The 27,448-nt window shown below is 37.7% G+C and overlaps 1 protein-coding gene across 1 annotated transcript in view; it reads right to left on the bottom strand.

The window, feature by feature from the left end:
• CENPE (centromere protein E) overlaps positions 1–26,401 on the bottom strand; it is a 38,846-nt gene extending 12,445 nt beyond the window's left edge. Inside the window, exons 1-35 of the mRNA XM_077782598.1 lie at positions 26,289–26,401; positions 26,030–26,121; positions 25,096–25,185; positions 24,900–25,018; positions 23,723–23,842; positions 22,982–23,063; positions 22,715–22,782; positions 22,562–22,633; positions 20,954–21,005; positions 20,082–20,169; positions 19,773–19,899; positions 19,129–19,248; positions 17,902–18,060; positions 17,405–17,549; positions 16,332–16,426; positions 15,977–16,033; positions 15,729–15,896; positions 13,694–13,768; positions 13,323–13,445; positions 12,833–12,967; positions 12,047–12,224; positions 11,440–11,594; positions 9,686–10,000; positions 8,600–8,911; positions 8,294–8,452; positions 7,595–7,804; positions 6,772–7,065; positions 6,511–6,669; positions 5,510–5,752; positions 5,096–5,140; positions 4,098–4,340; positions 3,379–3,588; positions 2,169–2,462; positions 1,893–2,066; positions 920–1,162 (exon numbers count right to left, since the gene is read on the bottom strand). Of these exons, the coding sequence (XP_077638724.1) occupies positions 920–1,162; positions 1,893–2,066; positions 2,169–2,462; positions 3,379–3,588; positions 4,098–4,340; positions 5,096–5,140; positions 5,510–5,752; positions 6,511–6,669; positions 6,772–7,065; positions 7,595–7,804; positions 8,294–8,452; positions 8,600–8,911; positions 9,686–10,000; positions 11,440–11,594; positions 12,047–12,224; positions 12,833–12,967; positions 13,323–13,445; positions 13,694–13,768; positions 15,729–15,896; positions 15,977–16,033; positions 16,332–16,426; positions 17,405–17,549; positions 17,902–18,060; positions 19,129–19,248; positions 19,773–19,899; positions 20,082–20,169; positions 20,954–21,005; positions 22,562–22,633; positions 22,715–22,782; positions 22,982–23,063; positions 23,723–23,842; positions 24,900–25,018; positions 25,096–25,185; positions 26,030–26,121; positions 26,289–26,344 (5,277 nt within the window). The 5' untranslated portion in view covers positions 26,345–26,401. The remainder of the gene's footprint in view (positions 1–919; positions 1,163–1,892; positions 2,067–2,168; positions 2,463–3,378; positions 3,589–4,097; positions 4,341–5,095; positions 5,141–5,509; positions 5,753–6,510; positions 6,670–6,771; positions 7,066–7,594; positions 7,805–8,293; positions 8,453–8,599; positions 8,912–9,685; positions 10,001–11,439; positions 11,595–12,046; positions 12,225–12,832; positions 12,968–13,322; positions 13,446–13,693; positions 13,769–15,728; positions 15,897–15,976; positions 16,034–16,331; positions 16,427–17,404; positions 17,550–17,901; positions 18,061–19,128; positions 19,249–19,772; positions 19,900–20,081; positions 20,170–20,953; positions 21,006–22,561; positions 22,634–22,714; positions 22,783–22,981; positions 23,064–23,722; positions 23,843–24,899; positions 25,019–25,095; positions 25,186–26,029; positions 26,122–26,288) is intronic.
• Between the last annotated feature and the right edge of the window lie 1,047 nt (positions 26,402–27,448).

Raw genomic sequence — 27,448 nt, 5'->3', positions numbered from 1 at the left:
TGAAAAGCTCATCAAATGTCAGTGCTTCTGGCTCAGTGGAAGTCAAAAGTAAAATGGAAAAATACAAGACATTCTACGTCCATAAAAATGCCCCTGTTGCTGTATCCGTATGAGACATCACAATATGCTAAAATGAAGCCTACAATCCAGTGTCTTCAGAAATGAAAACAAGGAGTAGAGAACAAATTCATAATAGTGAAACAAATTAAAGAATGAGTTAAGCTTCACGAAATTGCCCAAAGATCTTCAGAATTAGAGAGTCAATTTACATTATTAGAATGCATAAAATTTAAGACTGGGAAAATAGAGAGAAATTAAAGTGCATTGTTGATTTTAAATAATGGTCAGCCATTTAGAACCCACACATATTTAGTTATAAATAATGGGTTTCCTTATTAGATGTATTAGACCCCTAGGAATGGATGTCTGCAGTAGACACGGGCAGCCAAACCCAGCAGAACTTGTAATTTTCCTGACAAAACTGCTTCTGACCTTCTGCTGCAGTTCATCAGTTTTTTCTTTCAATGCCTCTTGCACCTTCGAGAGCATGCAAAGCACCAAAGATAAAAAACCCAAGTAAGCCCATGCTGTCTAAAAAGCGCTGTTATAAAAGTTGGAAGACATGTTCAAGACCTGAATATTGTGTTAAATATGCACTCATCAGATAAATTCACACTCATTCCAAAGCTGGAGCCATTCAATGGGTTACAAGGCGAAGACCACTAAACAGTGATATTACTAAATGCCAGTAAAGCAACTTAGACAAAATCCTTTGCCCATGTTCACACTTGCTTGCCAAACACAAAAATGACACCCTGAGAGTTAAAAATTAAATAGGATTGATATGGAGACAGAATTTGGCACACCCGTGACAAAACGTCAGAATACATAATAGAGACTAAACACCAACACCCCTCACCTTGCTCGTTAGGCTGTCCTTCAAAATCTCTGCCTGCCTCTGAACCTTTAGCAAGTGTTCTTCCCTTTCTTTATAAGTCTCTACCATTTGCTGAAGCTCATCCTTCTCCTGGTTAAGTAAAGTGATGCTCTCAAGCTGCTGACACACTTGCTCACTCATTGCCTTTTCAGTTTGTTGCTTTTCTGCCAGGAGGTTGCCATACTCAGCTGAGACACGAGTCAGGTTTTCAGTGACTTCAGTGAGCTGGAAAGAACAAATCCAAACCAGTATTGGTATTTATAATCACTTCCTGCAAGGCCAAAAATAAATTGATGCCTTAGAGAAAATACAACCATAATGAATGATAAGTTCCTAAATGCTCTTGTGAACCCAGCAATGAGGTTTGGATTGAAGAGTGTTGTTGCATCATCATCCAGAAGCACTGTCAGTACCTATGGTTGTTATAAATGGATTGTTTTAAGGAAAGTTTACTGCTGTAGTAAGCCAAAAAAGACAAAATTTTGCTGAAAAGCCAATCAAACATCAGTGTATCTAACTCAGTGGAAGGGAAAAGTAAAATGTGGAAAAACGTGCAAGACATTCTAAATCCATAAAAATGCCTCAGTTTCTGTATCCACAGTTGACATTACTGAGTGTTAAAAATGAAGCCTACAATCCACAGTGTATTCAGAGATGAAAACAAGAACTTGAGAACAAATTCATAATAGTGTACTAAGTTAAAGAATGAGTTATGCTCTCGTGAAGTTCCTCAAGGATCTTCTGAATTACATTATTAGATTGAATAAAATTATTACTGGGAAATTGGAGAGAAGTTAAAGTGCATTATGTGCTCCAAATAATATTCAGTCATTCAGCACTAAGACATATTTAGTTATAAAAAATGGGTTTCCTTATCAGATGTATGAGCCCTAGAAAAGGAAGTATGCAGTAGACACGAGCTGCCAAACCCAGCAGAACTTGTAATTTTCTTGACAAAACTGCTTCTGATCTTCTGCTGCAGTTCATCAGTTTTTTCTTTCAATGCCCCTTGTGCCTTCAAAAGCTGATTTTCTTTCTCTGAAATATTTCCTTTCAGCTCCACAATCTTCTCCTGAAGTTGTCCAAGAGATTCATGAGTACATCTCAACTCTTCCTGCATCTCAGAGTTCTTTGGACACAATTAAAGTACATTAACACCTGAACAACACTTGCAAAAGCTAAGCAGTCTACTAAAGCTGTTCTCCTATGGGAGGAGAACTACTTTTATTACCTTGCTAATTGTCTCCTGTAGAGTTTCTTTAAGCTGGTCTTTCTCATTCTGGAGATTTTCCAGTTGTATTTTAAAATCCTCCTCATCATCATCATCTCTTTCTGTCTGGGTGCTGACTTCCTCGGAGTCATGTGGTTTTGGAGTAACATCTGCTCTCTCCATTTTTACAGATTCCCCTTGATATTCACTGGCCTTGGCTTCCTCCATTTCATGCAATCTCCGTTGTGCCTGGTTCAGCTCTTCTCTCAGAAGAAATAACTCTTGCTCCATAGATTGTCCTTGAATCTGTGGTATCTATTTTGTAAGAGATTCAAATAAACACATTCAGGATGCAGCTTTAGGAAAAACTCATCTGACACCACAGACAGGATGATTATGTACAACAGACAGCAGAACTGCTTTAGACAGATTGGTACTCTTTTAGAGTATTAAAATTTGATCAAATTCCTTATTCAATTTAAGTTTCGTGAAATAAGAGACATGTGAAAATAAAACTTGAAGCAAGAACTTATTTTAGAAGTTATCAGAAATTTCACTGTCTTAGTTTTAGCATAGTGAGGAATAGCAACAACAAATAAGCTCCATAGCAAACCTCTCCCATCTCAAAACTAGAGACCTTATCTCTTTTTCTTGTCTCAGCAGTATAAAGTGCTATCTAGGCCCAGAAAACGATTTACTTGAATTTTGTCCATGGCATCTTAAATATTAAAATAAATGCATAGAGATTATTTTACTTATAAGTTAACATTATATATGTATATATATATATAAATATATATATATCCACCCACATACAGAAGTACAGTCAGCACATGCAGTTATGTCAAGTGTTGAGTGCTATGTCCCATCCACTGAAAAAGGAAAGAAGTCAGTTCTACACAGACTGTAAAAAAAGCATAATGACCCTTTCCAGATGAGCATTTATAGCTTCAGATTACTTGATTATTACAACCACATCCATGTGCAGATCAATGTAGAACATCATTATCCAGTATCAATATTTTACTTACAGAAAAACATTTGTCACATCATGGTACTAGATGTCCATAGGTAAATAAATGGAGGCATTATATATCAAGTAAACAATAAATCTGCTGTTTAATGGTCTGCAGTAAAGTAACACAACATTACTGCAGTCTTTTGCAATTTTTTTTCAATGAAGCAAAAGTTTAAGTAAGCAAGCTTCCCATTACAGATTTAGCATAATTACCGAAGTTCCTTCCCCAAGCTCCTCTGTTTTCAAAAGTAAACTGTCCAGCTTCTCCTGCAATGAATGGTTCTCTTGTGTAAGGAATATTATTTGTTCCTTTTGCAGCTGAAGCTGATCACTTTCTCTACAGATATTACTTCCTGATTTCTCCTCAGCCAGCTGATCTCTCTCTGATGTGATGATTTTCATTTCTTCTGTCATTTCTGAGATCTATTTAAAAAAAATACAAAGACAGCATTTTCTTCAATCCAATATAAAATTAAATACCAAATTTTTGTTTCATCCACTCTCCTACAGTGTTCTTAACATCAAACCACTATAACCAAAGCAGAAAATCTTCCAAAGCAAACATGTTATTCAGAGTGTGAGAAGCACCAAGGATTCAAAATTTATTTAAGTCCATGCTGTCTACAGAGTGCCTTTTAAAAGTTGGAAGACATGTACAAGTACTAATTAAAAATGCATACATATGGAAAACTCACATTCATTTCAAAACTGGAACAATCCAATGGGTTGCAAGGTGGAGACCACTAGACAATATCATTACTAAATATCAGTATCCAAACATAGACAAAATTCTTTGGCTATGTATATGTTTGTTGGCAAACCATAAAAATGATGCTCCGAGAGTTAAAAATTAAATAGGATATATATGGAGAAAGGGTTTGGCACACCGGTGACAGAATACATAATAGTGACTAAACACCAACACTCCTCACCTTGCTCGTTAGGCTGTCCTTCAAAATCTCTGCCTGCCTCTGAACCTTTAGCAAGTGTTCTTCCCTTTCTTTATAAGTCTCTACCATTTGCTGAAGCTCATCCTTCTCCTGGTTAAGTAAAGTGATGCTCTCAAGCTGCTGACACACTTGCTCACTCATTGCCTTTTCAGTTTGTTGCTTTTCTGCCAGGAGGTTGCCATACTCAGCTGAGACACGAGTCAGGTTTTCAGTGACTTCAGTGAGCTGGAAAGAACAAATCCAAACCAGTATTGGTATTTATAATCACTTCCTGCAAGGCCAAAAATAAATTGATGCCTTAGAGAAAATACAACCATAACGAATGATAAGTTCCTAAATGTTCTTGTGAACCCAGCAATGAGGTTTGGATTGAAGAGTGTTGTTGCATCATCATCCAGAAGCACTGTCAGTACCTATGGTTGTTATAAATGGATTGTTTTAAGGAAAGTTTTACTGCCGTAGTAAGCCAAAAAGGCAAAATTTTGCAGAAAAGCCAATCGAACGTCAGCGCTTCTGGCTCACTGGAAAGCAAAAGTAAAATGTGGAAAAACACGTAAGAAATTCTACGTCTATAAAAGTGCCTCAGTTGCCACAAGCACAGTTGATAGGAGACATTACTGAGTGTTAAAAATGAAGCCTACAATCCACATTATATGGAGACATGAAAACAAGGAGTAGAGAACAAATTCATAATAGTGAAACAAAGAATGAGTTAAGCTCTCCCAAAGTTGCTCAAGGATCTTCAGAATTAGATACCCATTTTACATTATTAAAATGCATAAAATTTAAGACTGGGAAAATAGAGAGAAATTAAAGTGCATTGTTGATTTTAAATAATGGTCAGCCATTTAGAACCCACACATAAATATAATGGGTTTCTTTATTAGATGTACTAGACCCCTAGGAATGGATGTCTGCAGTAGACACGGGCAGCCAAACCCAGCAGAACTTGTAATTTTCTTGACAAAACTGCTTCTGACCTTCTGCTGCAGTTCATCAGTTTTTTCTTTCAATGCCACTTGCACCTACGAGAGCATGCAAAGCACCAAAGATAAAAAAACCCAGTTAAGCCCATGCTGTTATAAAAGTTGGAAGACATGTTCAAGACCTGAATATTGTGTTAAATATGCACTCATCAGATAAATTCACACTCATTCCAAAGCTGGAGCCATTCAATGGGTTACAAGGCGAAGACCACTAAACAGTGATATTACTAAATGCCAGTAAAGCAACTTAGACAAAATCCTTTGCCCATGTTCACACTTGCTTGCCAAACACAAAAATGACACCCTGAGAGTTAAAAATTAAATAGGATTGATATGGAGACAGAATTTGGCACACCCGTGACAAAACGTCAGAATACATAATAGAGACTAAACACCAACACCCCTCACCTTGCTCGTTAGGCTGTCCTTCAAAATCTCTGCCTGCCTCTGAACCTTTAGCAAGTGTTCTTCCCTTTCTTTATAAGTCTCTACCATTTGCTGAAGCTCATCCTTCTCCTGGTTAAGTAAAGTGATGCTCTCAAGCTGCTGACACACTTGCTCACTCATTGCCTTTTCAGTTTGTTGCTTTTCTGCCAGGAGGTTGCCATACTCAGCTGAGACACGAGTCAGGTTTTCAGTGACTTCAGTGAGCTGGAAAGAACAAATCCAAACCAGTATTGGTATTTATAATCACTTCCTGCAAGGCCAAAAATAAATTGATGCCTTAGAGAAAATACAACCATAATGAATGATAAGTTCCTAAATGCTCTTGTGAACCCAGCAATGAGGTTTGGATTGAAGAGTGTTGTTGCATCATCATCCAGAAGCACTGTCAGTACCTATGGTTGTTATAAATGGATTGTTTTAAGGAAAGTTTACTGCTGTAGTAAGCCAAAAAAGACAAAATTTTGCTGAAAAGCTCATCAAATGTCAGTGCTTCTGGCTCAGTGGAAGGGAAAAGTAAAATGTGGAAAAACGTGCAAGACATTCTAAATCCATAAAAATGCCTCAGTTTCTGTATCCACAGTTGACATTACTGAGTGTTAAAAATGAAGCCTACAATCCACAGTGTATTCAGACATGAAAACAAGAACTTGAGAACAAATTCATAATAGTGAAACAAATTAAAGAATGAGTTACGCTCTCCTAAAGTTGCTCAAAGATCTCCAGCATTAGATAGCCATTTTACATTATTAGAATTATAAAATTTAAGACTAGGAAATTGGAGAGAGGTTAAAGTGCATTATGTGCTCCAAATAATATTCAGTCATTCAGCACCAAGACATATTTAGTTATAAAAAATGGGTTTCCTTATCAGATGTATGAGCCCTAGAAAAGGAAGTATGCAGTAGACACGAGCTGCCAAACCCAGCAGAACTTGTAATTTTCTTGACAAAACTGCTTCTGACCTTCTGCTGCAGTTCATCAGTTTTTTCTTTCAATGCCCCTTGTGCCTTCAAAAGCTGATTTTCTTTCTCTGAAATATTTCCTTTCAGCTCCACAATCTTCTCCTGAAGTTGTCCAAGAGATTCATGAGTACATCTCAACTCTTCCTGCATCTCAGAGTTCTTTGGACACAATTAAAGTACATTAACACCTGAACAACACTTGCAAAAGCTAAGCAGTCTACTAAAGCTGTTCTCCTATGGGAGGAGAACTACTTTTATTACCTTGCTAATTGTCTCCTGTAGAGTTTCTTTAAGCTGGTCTTTCTCATTCTGGAGATTTTCCAGTTGTATTTTAAAATCCTCCTCATCATCATCATCTCTTTCTGTCTGGGTGCTGACTTCCTCGGAGTCATGTGGTTTTGGAGTAACATCTGCTCTCTCCATTTTTACAGATTCCCCTTGATATTCACTGGCCTTGGCTTCCTCCATTTCATGCAATCTCCGTTGTGCCTGGTTCAGCTCTTCTCTCAGAAGAAATAACTCTTGCTCCATAGATTGTCCTTGAATCTGTGGTATCTATTTTGTAAGAGATTCAAATAAACACATTCAGGATGCAGCTTTAGGAAAAACTCATCTGACACCACAGACAGGATGATTATGTACAATAATCAGAGCCACTGCTATAAAAGCATACACAGAGAAGTGTAATCAGCACATCCCCTTACATCAAATGTTGCTTGCAATGTCCCTTTCAGTGCCAGGAAAAAAGTCAGTTCTACCTACGCTTTAGAGGAGTCAAAACACCCTTTTCAGATGAGCAGTTTTTAACTTCATCTACTTAATGATTGAACATTCCTTTGCCGATCAGTACAGATCATAACTATCCTGTATCAAGTTAATACTCTATTTATAGACATTCTCCTATAGAGGTGTATATATATATAAACACTATGGGTGGCCTCTATCACAAGTAATCCATAATAAACTTGGATTTTTAAGGTGCAGTCAATTTCCACGATTCTTTTCTGTACCATGTTTTGCAAACATTTCACTGAAGCAAAAGTTTAAGTAAGCAAGCTTCCCATTACAGATTTAGCATAATTACCGAAGTTCCTTCCCCAAGCTCCTCTGTTTTCAAAAGTAAACTGTCCAGCTTCTCCTGCAATGAATGGTTCTCTTGTGTAAGGAATATTATTTGTTCCTTTTGCAGCTGAAGCTGATCACTTTCTCTACAGATAGTACTTCCTGATTTCTCCTCAGCCAGCTGATCTCTCTCTGATGTGATGATTTTCATTTCTTCTGTCATTTCTGAGATCTATTTTAAAAAAATACAAAGACAGCATACTCATCAATTCAATATAAAATTAAATGCCAAATTTTTGTTTGATTCTTTCTCCTAAAGTATTTATATAACAGCCTTCTGCAGTGTGTTGGGATCTGAGCTGCCATTGACAACCACGTGTTATACTTCTCATTGGGACTGTTATAAATCATGAAATTCCTTTTTTAAATATAAATCAGCCTCATTTCTACACTTAAGTAACCCTCATCTCCTCTTCCATTTCCCATCCAATGCCACCACTCAAATCCACAACCATGTGGCACACCAGTTAAGCAAAGCTTTATTGACTATACATTACATCTTGAAGGTCTACAGAAACAGCAGCAGCTGGTCAAGACTTGGATTAAGCAGTACTCTTTTTCCTGCCCACTTGCTATCAAGAGCCTAAAAAGTTTAAGGACATGCAGAAGAGACTATAAGCAGATTAACTGGGCTTGTTTTCATTACTGCATAAGGTTTTACCCGTATTTGGAGTTCTTCAATGGTCTTCCCTAGTGCTTCTTCAACATTCACAATCTGAGATTCTTTTTCAGAAATACTTTTTTCCAACTTCTTGACAATTTTCTGGGATTCCTTCAGAGAATTTTGTGTATTTCTCAAATCTTCATGTGCCAAGATGTTCTTTAGAATACAAGAGAGAAAATCCACAAAGAAAATACATGCATTTTGTAATATTAGTAAGCATTCCTTAATTAAAAACGACCACACAAACTCCCACTCCCATATTCTTCTAAATATTTTAATATAGTTCATAAGTTTTTCTCCTACCATTGAAACAGTGTCCTTTATATCCTCTCTGAGTTGCTCTGTCTCAGCTTGGAGAAACTCCCCTTTTTGCTTCAGGTCATCTCTTTCCTGGGTTAGAGTTTTTATTTCTTCCTGACATTCTGTAAGCTGCTGCAAGACTGCCTGGATCTCCAAATCTTTTGCCTCAATTCTCACTTCACTAATCCTTTCTTCCGCTTTTAATTGTTCCAGTTCATTTAACTTCTGCTGAGTCCGAACAAGATTTTCTCTTAGCTCAAGAAGTTGTTTTTGATCTGCTTCTTTCTCTTCCACTTCTTTCATTTTGCAAGAGAGCTTTAGTTTGCAAAGGAAAAGGACAGACACTTTCATTGTAATGCAGAACTCCATTATATGTACATGTTCTCACAGATTCTTTTATGAGCTTAGAAAGGAAGAAAGATGCTAGCTAGCAAGGTCATTTCTCTCTAGGTCACTGCTTATACTCTTGCCCACAATAAATAAGGATTTGTTTATGTCACATTACAGGAACCTTCCTGTGTTGGCTCCTTAGGAGTGAAAGTCTTACTAAAACATACACATCAAACTGTAGCATAGCTTAGGAATTATCAAAACCATAGCTGGGCCCAAAGCTTTGTTAAAAATACATACGCTTCACTTCTTTTTATTTTTAAATGTTTTATATTTATTTTTCCATTCTAATGGCCAATTTCTGTGTTGATTCTGTCTGGTTTGAAGGAACTCCTGTTCTAACAGGTCTCCAGATACCAACAAGTTTCTATGACTTTACATACAGTAGGTGAGAGCAGCATTGATAGGAAAAAAAACTTAAATAATGAAGATATTACTTAAAAATGGAAAAAGAATAATTAAAAGGTTAATTACAGAAGAATCTGGAGCAATTATACGTCTTTGCCTATAAAGAGTCCATTGAGCTGACTAATCATTCAATATACTCCTGGCACAGAATAAGTAATACCCACTCATACCAGAGGAAGCCAGTGATATTGTCATTTACACCTTTAAGATTATTTATCCAAAACAGTTTTTTTAGCACTTTCAATTAATTCCTCAAGTCTCATATGTAAAAAGGAGCAAGCTGACACTGACCTCTAATTTAACTTCATCCAAAATTGTTTTAGACTCTTGTGCTTCTTTAGATAGGCATTCTATTTGGAGTTTCATTTGTTCATTGGTTTCTGATGCAGCTATGTATTTTTGTTCTACTTCTTCATGGAGCTGTTTAAGTGCTGTATATTCCTCATCAGACTTCGTATATTTCAGTTGTAGATCTGTGAGATTGTCTTTTGATTTTTCAATTTCTTCAGACATATGTTTAAGTCTCATTTCATTATCAGCTACTTCAGAAAGTAGCTTTTCATTTTCCAATTTTAATAAGCGTAACTCCTCACATGTTTCAAGAATCTGCCAACAGAAAAACATTATTAATATATAATGGTTTCTAAATCAGTATTTGGTAGAACTACATAATAAAAACCAGGTACATGTGAAGATGTAGGAAATAAAGTACAGGCAAACATACACAATACATTGGGTTTTGCTCTGTTGGGATGGAACTCTCTAAGAAAGAATTTTTAAAAAAGAAGGATTCCCAAGACCCGAAATCTCTAACTCTTCAATACTTTCTATTTCCTATATTTGAGCTAAGACTGGACTCCTAAACTGAATTTATACATTTATCAATGCTTTCTTCATAATACTGATCCCTTGGACTGGCTACCTAGAACAGAGACAAGGCAGAGTTAGAGAATAAAGTGGGTATTTATTAAAGGCCTTCAAAGGATATACCTTGGGTAGTGCAAAAGCCTGGCAGAAACTACACTCAAGATGGACAACAGTCACAAGTTCTCAGACGGATAGAAGTTTGGTCAGTTTGCATATCAGAGGTTAATTGTTCAACTATAGCTTCAGGTAAAAGTCACATTTCCCCAGTTTGCTTCTCCCCTGTCCCTGATTCACTTTTGTTTCTATTTTCCAGGGCCTGAGGTAAATGGTGTGACCTTTGTTCCCAGGCCCAGAAGGACTGTTCAGTCCGAACAAAATGTGAAGAAAGCTAACTAGTGTTTTGTATAGAGTTCAGAGTTATACACTAATGCATTACAGAATCTGAACAATATAGAAGCTAAAAATTTAAGGCATCAACAGAGAGATGAAGTTGTTAACATTTAATTACATTTTGTTGATTAGTGGAAGTAGACCCTTGGAGGTTTGGAATTTTTTGCAAAGCATTAATGAGTTTGCAGATTACTTGCCCTGAATAATTTTCACTGCACATACTTAGTAGCAAGTGGTTTGTAGAACAAAAAACGCTAGAAAGTGTGTGCAAGCAAAGCCTTTAAAACATTTACTGCATACTTAAGTCTACTAACCCCTTACCTGTTAGGAAATAAAAGAGTTTCCTAACAAATTTTCTAGAATTTGCAAGGTAAATCTCTAACTTCTCAAGCAGAATTTCTGCTAAGAGATCTTGACATTTTCTCTTTGCTCAATTACACAAAAAAAAAATCAGTTCTAGAATAGTGCCCAGGATCAAACACCATTTTATCTATACATTCAGTTGTCAGTGGTGACCACAGCAAATAGACATGAAAAGGTTGGACTAGAAAATAAGGCATAATTATAGTAGTCAGTGACTAAACATTAAACTAAACAAACTTATTCCTAGGAACAAATATTAAATATCTTAGAAGCAACAATTTAATAAACTTAACCATAAAATCTCAGGTTGACTCATGACAACTTTTGGCTTTAAAGCTTCATACTCAACAGACCTCTATTAGTACATTACCAGTGAAGTAAAACACAAAACCAAGAAAAAAAGGTTAGATTTTTTTTTTTTTTACCTCTTTCTTTTGCATCTCAACAGTATTTGGTAGAGATTGAAATTCTGATAGTTCATTTACTTGTTTCTGTAGAAGTGCATTCTCTTTCAAAGCATTTTCTAGTTCTCCTTTTAAGTCAGCTGCCTTTTTTTCCAGCCCCACGTGAGAAAGCAAATCTAGAAATTTAAATTTAGACTAATAAGCGAGTGCAAGAGAAAAAAAAATGTTTTAAATTAAGCAGAAGATTTATATTGCATTCTGGATGTCATATAGTTATAATTCCAGAAAAGTACATGTTACTGTTGCAAACAATTAAAAGACTAAGCTCCAGGTCTGAATTCTGTCAGTACTTCTTAGGTTGGTATTCCAGTTTATTTTAGATTCTCTCCAACAGCCTTGATTAACTTGACTGTGCAAAACACTCTGTTAAGCTGCAATTTTCCAGAATGTTCAAGGAAATGCTCAAGTAGTTACTCCATGCCAGCAATACCAGATCCTGGTTGCTTTATACTGACAGAACCTCCATGCATTGAGGAAGACAAGAGCCATAGCCCTGCCTATCCTCCCACCATTACAAGGAAAAGGAAGGAGAGAGGGAGCAGGGAAAAGGCACCACCTGGAACAGTACCTTTTGGAACTTTACCCTCCATCAGTGAAGTTAGTCTTGTGTTTTCTTGAAATAAAGACTGCAGCTCTCTCTGCAAGTCAGCTTGCATTTTTCGGTAACTTGCTTTTCCCGCTTCTACTTGGCTTTGATATAACTGAACATCCTTTTGCATTTGGTTGTAGTTATTTAAGAGTTCATTCTTCAGGAAAACAATACAACATTCAAGTCACACACAGAATAAAAGTCTACGTACTTGACATTTAAATAATGCATCTGGTACATTTTCTGTTGTCACTCTGACCAGCTTTGACATTGATAAATATGGCAGAATAAGGCACAACTTAACAACTGTATTCCTGTCAGAGTCCTCTAACAAAACCTGCCTTAGAGTTCAGGGCCATAATGGCTGCGACTCTTTTGTGTTTACTCTTCCAAAGCTCAAAGTAAGCTCCATCCCACTTCTGAGTCCACATCTCTTATTTTTCTTTGTTCTCTGGTAAAATTGGGTCTTAAGTCTTACATCCTAATAATGCACTAAAGGCTGCTTCTTTAATCTCTCTCTTTCCCTCCTGGTAAAACTAAAACTAACCATCCACTCCTATGGAAAAAGCCTTTACTTTCTTTTTATCTCTTTCCTGGAGACTCATTTTCCACAAACTGCATAAGTATTACTTAGAGTATTTGGAGAAAGTTAATGATGAGTGCTCCACCACACTGATGGTCTTCTTCACAAGCCTGGAAGCAGACAGGCCCTTAACAGCATTTGATATTTGATACAACTATAAATGCAGTTCAACAAGTACTTGCCATCTTCTCCTTCAACTCCAGATTTTCACTTCTGAGAAAAGCAGATTCCTTTTTGGCATCCAAGGCTATGGCTTCACTATCTAAGAGGGATTTATTCAGCTGCTGAATTTCTTCAGTTAGTTTATCACAATCTCCCTGAAAAAGACAACACTCACAGAAGCAAAAATCGACAGAGCCATAATAAAGTAAATGAGTTCATTTTAATGTGGTTAAAATCTAAGTGCAGGCTTAGAAAACTAAGTAAGTTTACTTTAAGGGGAAGAGTAGCAGGTTGTTTGAGAGATTGGAGAAAGAGCAGCATTTCTCATAGCTTAACTTCCCCAGAGTACTGCTCTATGATATGTAGTAATAAAAATTTTAAATTTTGTAAAACACAATTTCCCAAGACCTGTAGGGAAGCAGATGTTCATCATATCAAGGCTATACCTAAATTTAATCCAGCTCAAAAAAACAAAGTAATTTCTCAAACCAATAGAAAACTCAAGTTTACCAGTGCAAAAGATGTCTCCTTTTTTTCCCCTCCTGCTTTCTGTAGTTCTTCCACACGATTCTGTAATAGTTTTATTTTGTTCTCTTTCTCTTTCAGCTGTTCCAGTTTGGAATTTATTTCTGCCTAAAAGTTGGAGGGGAGAAAGAGGCAAAGAAGATTGGAGTGCTCAGTTTGGTTTTTCAGGTCAGAATTTATCAAAACCTACACAGAAAGCATTTGTGTTTCTTAGATACATCTTCCTAATATTTGCTAAGATTAACCCAAGCACAATCATGTCTAGCTTGTCCTCAGCAGATATAGTATTTCAAGCTAAACAAACCAAGCACATTTCATACAAGTCTTACTACCTGTAAATTCATGGAGAGGCTCACCTCAAGTTCCTCATTGTACACTTCAGCATTTGAAACTAGATTCTTTAAGCTGGTAATTTCATGCATTAGTTGAATCTGTGGAGCAAATTAAAGCAAAATTGCAGAGGATGTTAGAAAGCACCCACACCAGTAGTTTTAGTTGCCAACACCATGAAAACAAGCCAGGTCAATTGTGTTTTATTTTTTATTAGTATATACTCACACATCTACTTAAACAGCTACAAAGCAAGATGCTACATATTCTTTCAAAATGGATATATGAGATGCAAAGCTCTGTTTTAGCTCCCCAGTAATTAGAAAGGATTCAAGTACAATTTAATCTGCAATAGTTTGAGAAGCAAGAGCAATGTGATCAAAGCAGTTAATGCAGAAATTGTACACATACAACACTTCAAATTCTAGTCACGTTAAGCAGCTTTTTATGACACAGTGCAGATATTTATTATTTAATCTATTCACTGACAGGAATGAGAAGGTGCCAAAACGGAAGCAAAACAAGCCATGAACACATTTATTAGCATTCTCTCAAAGAGGTCACAAGTAGACGACCAGATAGGAGGTTTTTAGATTTCTCTCTTTTGGTCTCTGTTAGAAAACTTTTACAATAAGCACTCAGATGAGTACTTATGTATAGTCACAAGCAAAGGTAAAAAGATGCAATCTGCAAATTTAATATTAGTGAAAAGCTTTAAAACAAGCTGTGAGAATTCCTATGTAGTTTACCTATAGAAACTGATATATTTAATCTAATGTATTTGGTGAAGTATGTGACCTTTCAGTATTGCTATAAGTAATCTACTACATGGCTATCAATAAATGCTTAGATTTTATTAACTGTTTTCAGATATCTGAAAGCAAATAATTCAAAAAATAGTTCTTGCAATGGAAGCTACTTTAGACATTACATCTGCTATTAGATACCCAAGAACTTTGCAGGGAAAACTGTAACTTAGGATTTGCTAAACATTAGCTAAGGAAGACAGCACATTCAGTCTAGCATACAAAGAGTCTTCTAAATAGAATCTTAAATACAAGCTAGATGGTAATATTTTATGGAACCATTTTCTTTAATATTCATAAATCATTGTAGGGAACACAATGCAAATGAGCAGTGACATTGTTAAATTGTAACCTGAAATAAATATGCAAAAGGATGTAACAAAATTCAACATGGGTATCATGATCAGAAGATATTACACAGACTAATGTGCACAAGTAATGTCCAGCAAAGGTATCAGGAAAGAAAGGGAACAATACACCCACATCTCAAGACCTCGAATTACTGGTTTTGTTTGGAGTTCTTTTTGCCATAACTTGTTTCACAATCCAGCTTTTAGGTAGGTAGAACCTAATACAAGTAGTAGGTATTTTAGACTACAGAATCAGAACATAAACATTATCAAGGAACATCTCCAATAACCACACAAAGAGTGAAGAGAATGGAAAGTTAGCATTTCCTATATTCCAAGTTATCTAGTAGATAACGTCACATTTTTTGTGACTTCCTGGCACAAAATACGATGTTTTGATTTTACTATTACTATTCTTACTATTATTTTAAAATAATTTAATGACTAAGATGAATCATGTTAAAAGTTAATGCTCATGTAGTCCATGGATTACCAAAATGAGCTATCTTGGAATGTAAGACAAGATGTTTCACACAAGAAATATGGGAAATACCGTTTAGCAACCATATTTAAACTTCAAAACAGTACTAAAATGTATTTAAGCAGCAAAACAACTGCCGCACAGAAGTCTAGAGTGAAATTCAGATCACACATTTATAAAAATAACATATAGATACATATACACACGTTTAACCAGGCTTCAGTATGCAACTCTCAAAAAATTTGTCTGAACTCTACACTCCAAGTACATCCAGTTTAAAGCCTGATTTCATTAATTCTGTTGCTGAATGTAGCTTATAACACCATCTGTTTGTGAATCAACATTCAAGGCTATTACACTGAATAAACTCCAGAAAGCATTTGAGCATAGAGAATTCATATCTCTCTATTTCAGTGCACCTTACCTCATGATCTTTTTGTGTTTGCTTTTCCAGGGCTTCAAATTCATCTATTTCTTCTTTTTCCTTCAGTCTCTCTTTCAGTTCATTTATTTCCAATTTTAACTGCTCATTTTCCAGCACTAGATTATCGAAGTTAGCTTGCAGGATGTTGACCTCATTTACAGCAATATCCTAAAGAAGTGGCACAAGAAGCTTTAGAAGCTGTTGCTGCAATGTCAGCCTTATTGCTAGAGAATTCAGAATAGATCTACCTTTTCTAGTGCTAATGCTTCACAGAGCTGCACAGATTCTTCGAAGTCTTTCTGGGTCTAGAAAAAGGAACACTCTCTGTTAGCAGATCTACAAGATCAAGTAAGTGGAGTATTCTATTCCTTGTTGCTTGTCTTTTCACACAGCTAATCCTGTTTAAAGACCAAAGTTGACTTTATCATTTGCCACAAACTCATACCACAGCTTCACAGAGATGGCAAGAGACTTTCTAACCATTTTCAATAATTCTGCAGACACAGAACACTGGTGTTCTACAGAAGAGTAAAGCTGATCTTACTGAGAAGCATGTTATCAATATGTGCAGTATCAGAAAGTCAAAACAGATTATGTTGTTACCCAATTCATGTTCGGACCAGCAATCCATTCTGCTTCTGAAGTTTGATCAGGAACCATCAGGCAATGGCTCTCATACCCAGAATTCTCTAAGGTAGCTGAAAAGAAAAGTGTATTAACAGAAGCACCAGTAGATTTTAAACTGAGCATCAAGAATTTCTTCATCAAATAATTTTACCACATTGGAAACAAATCATTCAATGGCAAAACCACAGCAAGACTTCTGACTTTCATGATTTTCTGTTATGAAAGGGAACACCAGTGAAGTCCAATCCATATACTTATGTTGGCCATCTTATCACAAGTTAATGAAGTCTAAACCAAATCCAGAACATATACTTAATTACAGACTAGGAAAAGTTTGAGTGTCAAGGAAAGAACCACCCAACAGTAACCTGCAAGATTTAAGGGAAAAAAAGCACCCCACCCCCATACAGAAAAAAAAGAGCCCAGAACAATCCACCTACAAGCAAATACATGTTTCACAGAAGAGGTAATAAGGATGTAGGATGTAATTCCACAACAATACTACTAAATTGTCCTCTTGTTCTCAGTTGACTTTTGTTAGAAAATTTATTTTCCAATTTCAGTTCACTCCACGTATGAATCCTTGAATTTCTGTCTCAATCTCATCTTTGAGTAACAATTTCTATTCTTGAGGATTTGGGGATTTCACACATATACCTCTTCATTTTAATGGGAGAGAACATGAGTTGAAATGGACAGTCTGTGTTAAAGAACACTTTCCCAAAAAACTAGGGGGTGTGGGTAGGCTGCATGGCAAGTGTTTATAGACCTTGCCATTTACCTCACAGCTCTCCCCCTTTGGTTTAAAGAATTAAAAACTCAATATCCAGGCAATTTGAAGTAGTAGAAGCACTTTTTGTTGAAAAGTGTGCAGAATAACACTTACCGTCTTGTTATTTTGGTTTTTAATTTCTGCTCTCAAAGGATCAATTTATTCCCTTTGGGAAATGTAATGCAATGCTTGCAAAGTTATTTGTCGGGAATTTCACAGAAAAAGAAACAGAATGGTCTGGGTTGTAAAGGACCTCAAAGATCACCTAGTTACTTACAATCCTCCACATCTGGTACTGCTGGCAGAGACAACTTCATTTTTTTTGTTTCAGTCGGCATCGCATTTTCAAAGTCTTCAAAAAAGCTCACGTTTGCCTGGTTTATTTTACCAGGAGCCCAAGTAACTCTTCTTCTTCTCTTGGCCTTTAAAAAAGTATTTACAGGAAAAGTGGTAAAGCCAAACTACTAGGCAGAGAGTAAATGTTGCCTCTGGCTAGTTCTGCATCCATACTTGCATCACCAGTTAACTGGACAGTATTTCGCAGTTTCCTCAAAATTATTTGGAAACCAAAAAAGTCTTTGCAGTCTGTTCACCACAAGGCAACATAGAATTGACAGAAGTTAATTTACAAGTTAGCCCTTTAAAAATATGAAAAAAAAGAGTGAAAATTGCCCATCATAGTTACTCTTCATGATCAATATAAACCTATGTATGTAACGTTGCCTTTGCAAAGAATTTCAGACTTATCAGGTAAGATCTGGAACAGGAGCTTACTTTAACATTCTGTCTTGAGGCAAAGGAAGCAGAAGTCACCAGCATCTCAGTTAAGTTTCGTATTCTGTCTTCCTGTACTTTTTGAAGGGAATTTTTTTCTTCCAACAGCTGGGCCAGTTGGTCCTTTTCCATTGCATGAATCTGAGTTTTTGAAGACACCTTCCAAAAAGAGAATATTAATCACACTGACATCTTAAGAGCAGAAACCACTCCTGCAACAGATACACAATCATTGATACTTAAAAACAACTACACACATACATTTCTTTAAGTATGGAAGAGAAATATTTAATCCTGAGGAATGAAACTGACAGTTTAGTCTACGTTTTCACTGCAGACTTAGTATTTAAAAGTGGTCAAAACTTCCAGAAACAATACAGCCTCAGATTCTTCTAGGTATAAAAAGAGCATTCTTCCAAATATAACTCACTACCTGCTATCACAGAAGATATGAAACATACTCCCAAGTTCATGTTGCAAATTCATTATCATTAAAAATAAGGAATAATTAAAAAAAAATTCTCCAAGGATATTTATAATTTGCAATAAGAAAGTGCATTATTTGATTTAAGGCACTAGAACAGTATATTTGGCATTGTTATTTTCTTGTGTTTATGTATTATCACCTGTGGTCTAACAAGACTTGCAAGATTGTTCCACAGGTCCATAGATTTTTAGACAAGGAAAAACATCAGAAATGACAATGTTTGGTGAGAAGTTACTATTGTTAATTTTCTAAACGCAACTTCCACCTATAGGTGACCTAAGTTTTGCCAGTGATATTCATGCAATTGCAACTTCCTGCAGCTCAAACTGAAGTTAGATATCAGTAAGGAAGGAAATAATATGAAGTTGGGATCTTTAACGAACATTCAATCTCTTCTTAGATTAATTATATGAATTGTTTCTTTTGATCTGTTAAAGTGTGCTATAGGCATCAGAAATTTCTATTTCTTAATTATGTTAACCTACTGATTAGGTGCAACAAATTCACAATTCTGTCAGTTGATCTCATTCAGCCTTAGCCTGCACACAGAGATGTTGACTATCATTAGTTGCTCTAGACTATTCATCAAATACTCAATTTTTCTTCTTTCAATAAAAGTGGCAGAAATCACTTGAAAAAGTTCACATACCCCTCCAAATTTAACTGCTTTTGGTTTAAAACAGATAGTCTCCAAATAGCTATCAGTACTAAGGATTGATTTTTTTGAGTTTATTACGTACTTCCTCCAGCTGCTTTTTCAAATCCAGAATTTCTTTGCGGTATCTCTTCAGGAGAGCATCATCATCAAGAACTTCATTGACTTTTGGTGTATTCTTCATTCCTTTGGCTGTATTGGCAAACTGGAAGAACAGTCTTTCATAGGTAATAGTTGAAGAATAAATATCTAAAAAGACTTATTTTGTCCCATATTTCCCAACAGAATTAAAGGGGGAGTTTATTAGATAAAGAGCAGCATATAATAGGACACAAATATTTGAATTAGCTTATTTTTAATATATTCTAAGCTTTGAAAAGATGAAGTTTTCCTTGCTTGATATTTATACCTAAAATGTGAAGCAAAGCATTCTTGTGCTAGCAAAGACTTTGCTTAACTGTGTTTGGAAAAGGCAAATGAGATAAGAGTGGTTGTCTCCTGTCTGCTAAGTGAGAGAAGGAGCTTTGTTCCAGCTTCCAGAAAGCTCTAGGTAGACCACCTAGCACAAGATGACTGGGAAAAAATGCTGTGTACAAAAAATATTTCAAGTTCTGAGTTTACAGAAGCCCTACAGAAGATCCAGCTCATTAAAGATTCAGCAGATTACATTTTCCACCCCTCAAACCTTTCTACAATGACTAGTGCTGGAGAAGAGGTGAGAAGCTTTACCTGAAGAGTGCTGAGTGTCTCATCAAAAGAAACAGGAGTAATTGTACAAATAATAACTGTTTTAGCATTTCCTCCAAGGGAGTTCTGCAGAATTCGAGTCAGTTTACTGTCTCTGTAATTTATGAAGCTAATAAAAAAGAGGTAACAACAACAAAAAATGTCAGATTTTGGCATAAACCTGATAAATACATTTTCTAGAGGTAACAGGTTACGTGAAACAGTTACCTACATAAGATTACAAAAAAAGGATTTTAATTCTTTAGGTTAGCAGTGCCTTATCTTATAACAGGTACACAAATAGTTGCTTACCCAGAAGGGTCATCACAAAGTTTTTTGATAACTTGACCCAGAATGAACAAGCTCCGATTTATATTGCAGCCTTCTTTCAGTCGAACACCTAGGTACCACACATTTTATTATTACTATTTTAAATTTATAACAATATTAAGATACATTTTCAACCTGTCAAGCTTCTGTATGCTCAGAGGGATTGATTGTCCAAGAGTTAAACCTTAATACACTAATGACCCATCAGCAGGCAGTACCCAATCCTTTATGATAGCCAAAATGCATTGAAATAAAACAGTAATTAAAAAAAACCCCACATTTAGTACTTTTACATCTGAGGCCATAACAACTACAATTTTTCTTCCTGATTAAATTTTGTAAATGCCCACATTTACATGTATAACAAACCTGACTTAGATACGAGTTTTAGATTAGTCACTCTTTGTAAGAGAGGCTATTGTGTCCCTCTCAGATCACTTATTTCTGATCAATGCACTTCCGTGTAGCTTCATGCTTGACAGATGAGCTTCCTCTGAACTGAAGAGTGAGCCATCTATTCACTCTTCACCTCTACACACAAGTCCCTAAAAAGCTTCTTGTGATTTTGTTATTACAGGTGCATCTTCACTGAGTCATCCCCATTGTATTAGTTCAGTGCAGAACTATTGCTGGGCCTGCAATTCTAGAAAAGGCATATTGCTACTTAATTGTTTGCACTTCACAGTATTTCTAGTATTTTCCTGAGTAGATTCTGTCCTGCCAAGGGGAAAAGGCCATATTTATAAACAATAAATAACATAATAGCACATGAAGAAAATAAGTTCCTTTCTATCATAGTTTCTCATAGAGGTTAATTGACAGGAGTTGTCAGTGGAGCCTCATTTAACACTCACCTTCAGATCCTGTTTGACTAGCTCTTTCACTGCCTGCCAGATCTACCAAGTTCTGCAAATGCATTAAATATTTCACAGGTTAGTTCTGAGCCAAGTTACTTAAAACCCTCATAATTCTAAATCTCTGCTAAAAATTTAATAAACTAAACTTAAAAACAAAAGAGTAAAGGGTCTGTCATTACTGGAATTAATGCTTACTACACACAACCAATACTTTCAAAGGTACATAAGGGTGTGGAGTTAAGTTTGTATGAACTCTATTATTTCACCCCAAATAGTGTTTTAAACTAACAGTGCAACAATCTCTACCCTCGGTCACAAAAAGATAAATGTTTCTCAATACAGAAGTGTTGACTACTAATTCCAGCTGTAGGAATCTTTCATGGCAAAGAGCCTAGATGAGATGAGCTAGTGTCCTGTCCGATGCTGGCTGTATGTCTCTCCTTGCCTATCATTGTGGAAATAAGGAAAAAAATGAACTACCATAAGAAAAGCCTCACTCTGAACATTATGGCATCCCATAATGATTTGCCTGAGCAAGTAGCCTTCAAGTAGGCTGTAGAAAAGGCTTCTGTGTAGAAGATTGCTGCCTGCTCCAGGACGGTTTGGGTGAATGGAGACGAGAGATCTCTCAAGGCTGCTCTTGGGATATGAGGTTTATTGGGGATGCAGAAAGGTCCTGCCTCGAGCTGCCAAACGCAGCACGTGGCGAGGCTTGAGGGGATGGAGGAGGGGAGAGACAAAAGGATGCTCTAGGAGAGGGTAAGTTCCAAGAGAGGGGAGGAAGTTCCAAGAGGCCATGTGGCCCCTCGAAGCCCCCTTTTCAAGGGGCTTCAGGGTGGGCTGGAACAAGGCTCGGGGTTACAGGCACTTGATGTTTTAGGGAAGGGACAGAGGTGCGGGGTGAACCATATGTTTTGGGGGTGAGATGGAACAGTCCACTTGACCCCAGGACCCATCCATAGGCAGGGGCGTTGTCCAGCTAGCTGGGAGAACTGTTCTCATCCTGGCTGTATTATTTATGGATAATCATATTTATCTATCTTCTGCAACACTTCTGAAACCTTAACATTTCACTAGAGATGTCCAGAGGTATACTCCCCAGTTTATGGTATTTCATATACCAGTAATCCACCAAAGAGATGCTAAGAGGGGTCACTTCTGAAAAAAAAAATGAATCTTTTGGCCATTGCACACATAAGCCACACATTCTTTTAACAACAACTAAATTTGAGGATAAGTGAAGATTTAAGGTTACCCATTTTACAAGTTATTTTACTGGACTTGTCAGTGGTCAGAAACAATTGTAGGGAAGATGTATTGAACAAAATTCAAGAGCACTCTGACATAGTCCCTTATGCTCCTAGAATGTCATAACACTTCCCCAGTCCAGCATGAATAACTCTCATGTAGAACTCCCTCTGGTGGGAATATCTGCTCTAGATAATGCCATAGGAGTCTTCCTCTATACTTAAGAAACATCTGTCAGAGTTAACAACAAAAAGCTCTTGTAAGTCATTATGCAGTACCATTAGTCTCTCAAACAAGCAGTAACAGCAAATTCTCTAGTTAACCTGTACTCCAAGAAGGTATTAAATAGGCACTTACCAAATGGGAAACCATGACTGCTCCATCACAGTTTGCATTTGCAGGGTCACTTCGTTCTCTGCTTTCAATGATCTAGAAATGCAATGAAATGCAATTAAGTTTTTACTACTTTGAAAACAATAAAACCACTTCCAACAGTGAAACATTTTTTACCATTCTGAAGATAGTGTGAGAACGGCTGCTGTGTTCATTCATTTTTGTTTCTCCATAATGGCGATTTCCTGTCAAAAAATAATATTAGAATACTTCTGCTTATAATCTAATAAACTGGAGATAAACAGACAAAAAGTACCATTTTAAGACTTTCTGAAAAACTTTGGTTTATTAATATAAATCCAAGGGGATACCCCATGGTTCTAAATGTACCTGATTTAACCAACACTTTTTAAAGCTATCAGCTGACATTGTCTAAATACTTACTTTCTCCTTTTCTGATCCATTCCATAACTTGTTCTGGGGCAACTACCACTTCTTCAATCAGATCTTCTACATATGTATTCCTCTATATAATGAACACAGTAATAAATTTTACTGAACTCCAAAACACACTTCAATACATAAAGTACACATTACCAGCAATTATGGTATTTATTCAACAGCTGAATGTCTTTTTACTCTAATCACAAGTGATGGGTAAAGTTTAGATTTTGACCAAAATTGTCAAAGGCAATTGTTGCCTAAGGGCACATGAATCAAACAATAGATTTAGATTTTCCTAAAAACAGAAGGGCTGTGTGAAATATCCTTCACATTTTCTAAGGGAATTTAGGAGTTTATTTCTCAGTAACTCTTACAAGAACATAGTCATACATCTGGTAAATTTCCTTTCTTCCTATGTTCCAAAACCATGACCACTTAACGGAACCAAAGGGAAACAAACACCCCAAAACCCAAATCAACAATTTTTATAATTTCCTACAAACCTTTATATAACGAAACTGAAGATGGTGTTAATACAGACTTCTTTTTCTATAGTGATCATCTTACTGAATAGTTCTAGTCTCATGGTTATTCTATGATCACAGAAGAAAAGTGTATCTGCTTGGTAGATTATATGATCTTAAAATAACTGTATATCTGTCAGAAATTTGTAACACATGGAGCTTAACATCATGTTTGTAGAAGTGCCACTAGCTAAACAATTATTTAACATCCACTTACATTAACATCCTCACGAATTCCCAGAGGCTTCTTTTTCCTATTATCGCAAAGCAAATCGGTAATTGTTTCATTGTAGATTTCCATGTAAGAAACCCTCAGCAGGAATTCTCTATCTGGAATCTAATGTTGAAAGGAGAAAAAAAAATCAAACAAAAATCAGACTAACTGATGAACATTTTTTAATACAGTTTAATTCTTAAACTAGAGATAAAGATTTGGATATTGTTCCACAGATTTCTTTCCCTTCATCCTTGCTGTACATTAGCATCTAACAATACAGAATAATTTTTCTTCTACCCCACCTCCTTCCAGCTGCATTAATGGATATACCACTTCTAAGAAGTTATAAAATTAAGGTAACTGCTCAACAGAAGCGTGGCAATAGTTCTCCTACTTAAATGCCATTTCCATAACCAATTTCCTCCTGCTTAGGCTCCTTCCTCTGTGTGTACCTTGTCTTCTCTCTTTGCTTGCTCGGTTTTACTTTGCTGCTGCCGCTGTTTCTTCCCCTGCCTCCTTGGCAGAGAATGTTGGGGCGAGGAAAGGCTGCACAATGGACTCAAGGAACATTTTCTTGCTTTTATTTACTTCTATAAACCCTCTAAGGGTACTCTGCAGCTCCTTAAAGGAGCAGTGACCTTTTCACTTCACTGGTAACAACTACCCGAAACTCTCAAGGCAGAAGCAAACACTCTGCAAATCATGTTTTGGAAATCACTGTTTTAATGTACACTTTCTCCTTACTTTTATTAATATTGAGCAATTAGAAATTCTTTTGTTAGCCTAAAATAATATAGTGTCATATTCTTCCCACAAAAAAAAAAGTCATTAATTGTTAATTTATTAGACTTTTAAAGCGGCAAAATAAACACAACTTTGCACTATCTTATCTACCACATTAATAAGTGAGTATCTATTTTTATTTGTAATCAGTTTAACATATTAGGAAGTTAAGAACCCTCCTTAGTTTTGCTCTGATTTGATTTAAACTACTAGAGTGCCATTAACTTTTTGTTTGAAATACTCATCTTTGCCAGGCTGGCAAAGTAACTGCAACATATAGTCCAATATAAGTTGATTTCCTTCATAAGCCTCTTGATACTAAAATTAACTTTTATGTAACCAGCACAAATATTACTAGTCCTTTCAGTCACTTCAATTTAATAGAATTGCTCACCTCACAAATAATTTTGAACACATGTTGAATTGCCTTAGGGATAATGCCCACGGAATCTTCATTCCCCATCATTGTGTAAGTCTTCCCTGAAGCAGTCTGTCCGTAAGCAAAAATTGTGCCTAGAAAGATGGTTAAGTTTTACCAACTATCTCTGAAATACATTCTAAAAGATTTTAAACACAGTTTTAAAACTTACCATTATAGCCTTGCACAGCTGACTGTATAATTGGAACAGCTACACCATCATACAACTGCTGAGTGTTGTCACTCGAGTGAAAGACACGATCTTAAAACAAACAACAAAACAAATAAAGCATGTGAATCCACTCTATTGCAATTCAAATTCAGTATTGCAGACTCCAAATCCAGTAAATGTGGATCAACATCTGCAGGTTAACGCCAATATAATTATCATTGTATCACTACTAATGCAAGTTTTAAAAATTTTGTTTTAAAATAAATATTAAACACAAAATCAAGAAAGATACAATGCACAGATGATAGACAAGTAAAAAAAAAAAAAAACCTAAGAATGATGAACACACTTAAACAGTCATCCCATTTAATCCTAAAAGGTTTTGGCTAATTTACGTACAAGGATGGTAAGCCTGACAAGACAGGTTAATTGCTAAACTCCTAGACTGCTGCATACTTTTATGTGAATCTGTATTTTGGGAAAAATATTTGTAGTGGCTCATATTAACAAGTAGAGTGAATCAGTAAGAAAAGACTCAAAGAAAGCCACTTAGTTATGAGGATCCAACATTCACACTAATCACTTTTGGGACTGTGTTCTCCCATACCCTTCTCCCTATATGTTCTAGACTAGCCATTTAGTCCATTTACAACTGGATTTCAGATCAAAAAAATGTGTTCCAGAGGCACTACGGCATGAACCAGAACAGATAAAGTAATGTCCATCAGGAAGCTGACCTCAAAAGCACATCCCAGTACTGCCTACATCAGAAATCCTGCGTGCCCCAATGGCACTCCTTCGGAATTAGGAAGCTGGGAAGGTTGGGGCACATTTCAAGAAGCCCAGGGCATTCACCACAGTCAACACGTTCATGACTACAGCAGAAAAGCTCCGCGTAAGTATCTAAGTAAAGCAATTGCTTTCATATTCTTACCGTAACTAAATATTTTGGTACCACTCACGTCGGAAACAGTATTATTCTCACTTCTCCAGTGCAGGGACACTTTATCTCCTGAGGCATTTTCTCTAAAAGAAGAAACACCGTGTTACCTTTATTGGGCGAGGATTGTGCTCCCAAAACGCGAACCCCCTTACCGCGACCCCCTCCGTCCGCCTCCCTGCCCCAGTGCGGGAGCGCGGCGGCGCCCGGGGGTGAGGAGGGAGCCTCCACTGCCGCCAGCCCTGCGGCTCACCTGGCGATGAGCGGCCGCACACGCACGCACACCGTGACGGCACCCTCGTCCGCCATGCCGGCCGGGACAGGAGGGGCCGGGACAGGAGGGACCGGGACAGGAGGGACCGGGACAGGAGGAGAGGGAGCGGACGAGGGACAGCTCTGGCAGCGCAGGAGCGCCCGCCCCAACCGCCGCCGAGGTTTGAACTGCGCCCGCAGCCGCTCCCTATTGGCTTGCGAGGGACGCACGCCTTGCGTGGAGCGCACCACTCGCACGAGCTGGCGGGGAGGTGTGGGGGGGGCGGCCGAGGGAAGCGCGGTCAGGGCCAGCGGGCTGAGCAGCCCCCGAGCTCTCCCGCCACACCTTCCCCCCCGCCTGCCCAGATGGCAGCGGCCTGGGCAGGAAAGGCTGTCCGGACCCAGCTGCCGGTCTTTTAAACACCCCCTGGCATGGCCGCTCCGCCGCGTCCCTGGGCAGCCCGCCGGTCTTTTAAGCACCCCCTGGCATGGCCGCTCCGCCGCGTCCCTGGGCAGCCCGCCGGTCTTTTAAGCACCCCCTGGCATGGCCGCTCCGCCGCGTCCCTGGGCAGCCCGCCGGTCTTTTAAACACCCCCTGGCATGGCCGCTCCGCCGCTTCCCCGGGCCGCCCGCCGGTCTTTTAAGCACCCCCTGGCATGGCCGCTCCGCCGCATCCCTGGGCAGCCGCTCCAAGGCTGAGAGCCCTTTCCGTTGAGGAGCTTTTCCTAAGACGCCATGTGAACTTCCCCTAGTGCAACCTGAGGCAGTTTCCTCTTGTCGCTTGTAACTGGGGAAGAAGAGGCCAACCCCCACGTGGATACACGCTGCTGTCAGGCACTTGTATGCCGGGATAAGGTCTCCCCCGAGCCTCCTTTCCGCCAGGCTCAACACCGCCAGCCCCCTCAGCCGCTCCTCACAGTGCTCCAGACCCTTTCCCAGTTCCACTGCCGTTCTCTGGATGCGCTCGAGCATCTCCATGTCTCTTGCAGTGACGGCCCAAAACGGAGCACAGGATTGGAGATGCAGCCCAAAACTGAGCACGGTATTGGAGATGCAGCCCCCAGTGCCAATGATGAGTGGTTATCACTGCCATACACTCATCCCCCAGAACCTCAATAAGCTGCCTACTGTACACTTTTATACATAAGAGCGACACTGTAA

This window comes from Lonchura striata, chromosome 4 (assembly GCF_046129695.1).
Source record: "Lonchura striata isolate bLonStr1 chromosome 4, bLonStr1.mat, whole genome shotgun sequence".
NCBI lineage: Eukaryota > Metazoa > Chordata > Aves > Passeriformes > Estrildidae > Lonchura > Lonchura striata.
This window is presented reverse-complemented; position numbering and strand designations above follow the sequence as displayed.